Source organism: Athene cunicularia, assembly GCF_003259725.1.
Source record: "Athene cunicularia isolate RWA chromosome 10 unlocalized genomic scaffold, athCun1 chr10_part1, whole genome shotgun sequence".
Taxonomy (NCBI): Eukaryota; Metazoa; Chordata; class Aves; order Strigiformes; family Strigidae; genus Athene; species Athene cunicularia.
Genome location: NW_020799112.1, coordinates 1955500 through 1960649, shown reverse-complemented (window position 1 = coordinate 1960649; position 5150 = coordinate 1955500). Strand labels below are relative to the sequence as shown.

The following is a 5150-nucleotide window of genomic DNA, read 5'->3' as shown; positions in this document are numbered from 1 at the left end:
CCCCCCCAGCAATGCCCTTTCACACCTCCCCTTCCCAAAGGCTCCTCTGGGACCACGGACCCGGAAAGCATCCTTCACACCTGCCCCTCAAGAAGGACCAGGATGGAGGGGATGCTCCCCAGGCACTATGTGCCTCAGTTTCCCTCATCAGAGGCCTCTGCAAAGCCAAGCCCTGCTCCACAACAACTTCTGCTTAGCATCTCTCCTCCCTGCAAGCTCACCAGTCTGTCCCCATCCCTATCCTCAGCCCCATCTTCATCCCCATTCCCATCCCCATCCCCATCCTCACCTTTCAACCTCATCCCCTTTCCCAACCCCCTCCCTGTCCCCATCCCCATCTTCACCCCCATCCCTGTCTCTCTCCCCATCCACATCCCCATCTTTATCCCTATTCTCACCCCCATTCTTGTCCTCATCCGTCTCCTCATCCTCATCCCCATCCCCAGCCTCATCCTCATTCCCATCCCCTTTCAGGGGACCAGAGAGCTTCAGCCACACCAGCTCCTCCCCTTGCACCCAGACACTTTCCAGCACACTTCCTTTTTTTTTCCCTCCTATTTTTTTATCCCTATTTTCCCTTTTTTCCATGGGCAAAAAGAACAATGCCTTCTTGTTTCTTGGCTTGCCTTCCCTCGAGGGATCACGTCACTCCATTGGAGCTCGTTTCCTGCCCCGCTTGCTTGGTCATCGCTGCTGATGTAATACCCAGGGGGGGCCACGCACGCCAGGGGGGAAAATCAGAAAAGCTTGGAAAGACTTTTTCTCCCCCCTTAAAAAAATTAATAATAAAAAAAAGCGACTGAGAAAGACCCCTGGGCCCCGTCCTGCTTGTGAGAGGAACGTTTGTCATTTATGAAACAGCTTTTCCTCCCCACTGTTGTTTATAATAAATTCTTGGACGCTCCAGAGAGAAACCCGACTCCTTTACCAACGGGGAGTTTTATTTTCCCCCCATGACGGAGCTTGCCCTGGATGGCCCCATTGTTATTGTAGGGTCTCACGCCTGATTTTCGGCTCAGGCCCGGCAGCAAAGGGTCAAACCACAAGTTCCGGCATTGTTTGGGTTAACAGGATGGCAGATGTGGCCCCACCACCTTCCAAATGTCCCCTTATCACAGCAGGGTGCTGAACTGTCCCCATCCAGGGCTGGCCAAACACTGATCCTTTTTGCTGAGCCAGCACTTTTCCATCTCCTGCAAGTCAGGGGACCTGGCAGCCCCCCACTATCGCCTCTGAAAAGGGACAACCACAGCAAGAAAATGTTTGTTTTTCCTCCTCCGCCCCTCGGCCTGCCCCGGGTTGCTGCCAGAGAAGATTTCCTTCTTCTTCACCGTGAAAATTAGAATAATAAAAAAAGGCAGGCCTGCTCCCCACCGTGCTGTTTGTGCAGGTGTGCTGGGCTTAGCCAAAAAATCCCAGCTCCAGCAGTTTTCCAAGAGGGTGGCTGCTTGGCCTCCCTATGCCCAGCAGTGCTGTGTCCCAGCCCTGGAGATGCAGGGACCACCAAAGGGGGTGGCTGTGAGCAGCAGGGACAAAGATGTGGGGACAAACCCACGCGACCAAGATGCACCCCTCCAGCCCAGCCCAGCCCTGCAGCATCCCTTCTCCAGCACCTCTGGACTCATCCCTTCATCCCCCATCCCATGCTGCAGCATTCCTCCTCCAGCACCTCCTGACACACCCCTTCATCCCCCCCATCCTCCCCCCAAATCTTCTCAGGTTCCCCAGCTGGTTGTTAAATGCCTGAAGATAGCAACAAAATCAACACAAACCCACCGCCAAGCCCACAAAAGGGTGACGTTCCCAGCAAGATTGTCATCTCCTGGCCCAGGTGCCTCATCCATGAGTGACAGCATCCTCGGGTGTCATCACAGCCACCACGACTCTTAGTGGGTACCAAAATCCCCATCACCCCATGGGATTTCCAAATCCCATCCCATTCAAAAACGAACCCCAGGCAACCCATTTGCATGAGGGCAAGGTGAAAAACCCCACTGGAGATGGAGCAAAGCAGAGGGGAGGGGTCCAGGCAGGGGTCAGGGTGAGGAAGCCCCTGGAGATGGCTCCTTGGGGGTTGGTCGAGGGTGGGGAGCCCCGCTGGGAACTGGCACCTTGGCTGAACCCCACAAGGAGAGGTGGGCTATCTGCCTCCATGGCTTAGATGCCACATGAGTTCAGCTTTCACCATCCTCCTTTGCATGAGATGATTCAGGCCCTGAGCAAGATCTGGGTGACACTTGAGTCCTCTGCAGCAGTCCTGAGCAGGAGACATGAAGACTTTTGGTGTCTCCTCCCCATCTTTTTGCCAAAGCCTGATTTGCTGCATTTATCCCCCTCCCTTCACCAAGCCACATGAGATGTTCCTCTCCTACCTTCACCATGGCCTGGCCACCTACAGATTTAGGAATGGAAACTATTTCAACTCTGGTCTTCCAAGACGTCTTCATTGACTGGCTTGGATGGAGGGAGGCGGATGACCCACAACACACATGAAAACCCCAGTAAAGCCCCTCATAAAAGCAGGTGGGATCTAATTGCTTAATTAACCCCCCCAGGTGCCCCAGCGAGGGGCTGGGAATGCCACACATTCCTGACTGAGCCATGGGATTAGGAGGCTCTTAAAGAGCTTAGGCGCATAATTAACATCTGATTCGGCTTTATAAAGTGTTTTGACCAATTAAGAAACCTGCCTGAAGGGTGGCCCTGAAGGTGACAGGCTTGGAGGTTTTTTTGGTGACCCCCAGGGAGGTGACAGCTTTTCACAAACAAACCTTGGCTGGAAAGAGCAGCAGGTGACTTAAAGGAGAGGCCGGGCAGTGGGGTGACCCCAGAGAGCCACCTCCCTGGGCTGGTGATATGATTTTTATTCCCTTCTTTAGATTTATTAAGGAAAAACGTGAAGAAGGAGACTGAGGGGCTCCTGCACAGAGAGACGGGCGTCCCGTTGATGGCCTCATTGGCCAACAAGTGTTGTCCACCCACCCATGGGTACCCCAATCCCCCTGGCAGAGTCACAGCACCAGCACCTCCTGGCCCAGCTTCCTGGGATCCTTGAAGGACACAGCCTTTGCCAACCAGGAGGAGATAAGCTTGGCAGGCATCTTCACATTTCCTTCTATCACCTCGGGTCATCTGCAGGGAGCCGTCCCCAGGTGACACGGGACTGCAGCATCCCTCATCCCTGAATCCCTTGCCCCTCCATCCCTCGCCTGGCAGAAGCGGCTGCTCCCATCGAGGTGAGCAGAGATCCAGAGGAAGATCCTCTCCGTACAAACCCTGTCCCCAACTTCTTTCCCACACATCTTCGGCGAGGCCAAATGGACCTCGGGCTGACCTAGCCCGGCTGCTCTCACTGTGTTTACTCGATCGCACGCAACGGGGCAGGGCTGGGATGAATGCTTCCCCCAGTACAAACCCTCTGGGATGGGTTTTTCTCAGAAACCAGGGATGGGGCTGGATGGGTTATGGGGTCAGATGGGTCAGAGGCTCCAGCTGAGATTAGTTTCCCAAGGGACAGGCAGGGAACAGATCCCCCAGGCTGCTGCTCCTCACGCCCTCCAGCCTTGCTTTCAATTTCACCATGGAGCAAAAACACTCTCAGCAAGCCTCAGCCAAAAGCCACAGGATTTCATCAGGATTAGGGTCAGTAGGACGTGAAATGACGGTGTCCCTGCTGCGACTTTGGTCCCCTGCTGCAGCCTTGATGCAGCCAGCATGGGTGAGCGATGGATATGACCAGCCCCGGCTGAGGCAGCACAGATCCACCTGTCAACTGAGCGTGCCCCAGCACAGGGCACACAGCCAGGACAGCACTGTCTTACCCCAGGAACATGTTGTGTCTCCAACCCACAGTACGCTGTCACCCCACAGATGCAGGATGACCTGGGACATGTCACACGGCCACCCCAGGAGCATGGTGTGACCCCAACCAGCCATCCCATGCAGGGAGGAAGGCCTGGGACATGGCACAGACCCACCCCGTGAGCACAGCATCTTCCCATCCCACAGCACGGACCCACCCCACAAATGTAGGACAACCTGGGACATGGCACAGACCCACCACAAGTCCAGACCCTACTGGAACTTGCTCCTTTGCACCCCTTCTCTTTCCTCCCTGGTTTGCACCATCATTCCCAAAATATGTAGGGTCTCCAACAGCCTCTTGGCAGCCCCTCAGTCACATTTGTCCCCATAGCACCAGGGCAGCATCCTTGGAGAGTGACTGGTACTGGACACGGGCACCTCAAGGATGTCTTCTCCCCAGGTGATGAAACACCCGGGCACCATCCCACCCTGGGGAGCTGCCACCCGCCCCAGGGCCCCCCCAGACTCACCCCGTCCACCATGGCTGGGCCTGTAGACGCTGCCCACGCTGACCCGGGCTTGGCTATCGGGCACAGCTTGTGGCATTTCAGGGCTCCTGGCAGGCAGGAAGGGCTCGGGGCGAGGAACGCCATAAGGCTCCAGCGCCCGAAAAGGCGGCTGTGGCTCGTAGGGTGGGTACTGGCCCCCGTACCCCGTCCCGGCGGGAGGTTGTAGGTTGTCCGCTGCTGCGATGCCGTGGCTGGCGGGTTGCTGGTTGGCGTACGAGTCCTGGCTGCCCTGCTCTGGTGAGCCCCCCGTGTCGTGGTACAAGCTATGGGAGTACCGGCGGTCCAGCCCATCAACTGGTTGGGGGGCAGCGGGCACGTAGGGGCGTTCGGCCGCCGGGTAGTAACCCTGGGCTCTATAGGGGTTCTGCTCCTCCCCGTAGTCCTCGTAGCGTGCCCGGGGTTGGAAGGGGTACACCACGCTGGCGCTTGCCGCCGCCGAAGCCACGGCCGCCCCGCCGGTGCCGGTGCTGCGGTAATAGGTGTACGCCTCGTCGTACGCCCGGGGTGCCTCGTAGGGCTCGTACTGGGGGGCGAAGGGGAATTGGGGGTACGCCGGCTGCCCGACGGAGGCGTAGGCGAAGGAGGAGGAGGAGGAGGAGGAGGAGGAGGAGGATTGGCGCGAGCGGCCGGCAGGCCGTACCCGTTGCGAGGCGGTAGTGTCGCCCACCGGTCCCTCACGCCAGTTTTCGGGCACCTGCCCGAACCCGAAGGGATGCCGCGTCTGCCCCCGCACCGTCTCGGAGCCCGGCCGCGGCGGGACGGCCGGTGCCTGCCTCC

At 57.7% G+C, this 5150-nt stretch overlaps 1 protein-coding gene across 1 annotated transcript in view; it reads right to left on the bottom strand.

Moving 5' to 3' along the window:
* Positions 1-5150, bottom strand: part of LOXL1 (lysyl oxidase like 1) — a 7936-nt gene that overhangs the window by 2612 nt on the left and 174 nt on the right. Inside the window, exons 2-4 of the mRNA XM_026856006.1 lie at positions 4335-5146; positions 1183-1209; positions 399-467 (exon numbers count right to left, since the gene is read on the bottom strand). Coding sequence (XP_026711807.1) covers positions 399-467; positions 1183-1209; positions 4335-5146 — 908 coding nt within the window. The remainder of the gene's footprint in view (positions 1-398; positions 468-1182; positions 1210-4334; positions 5147-5150) is intronic.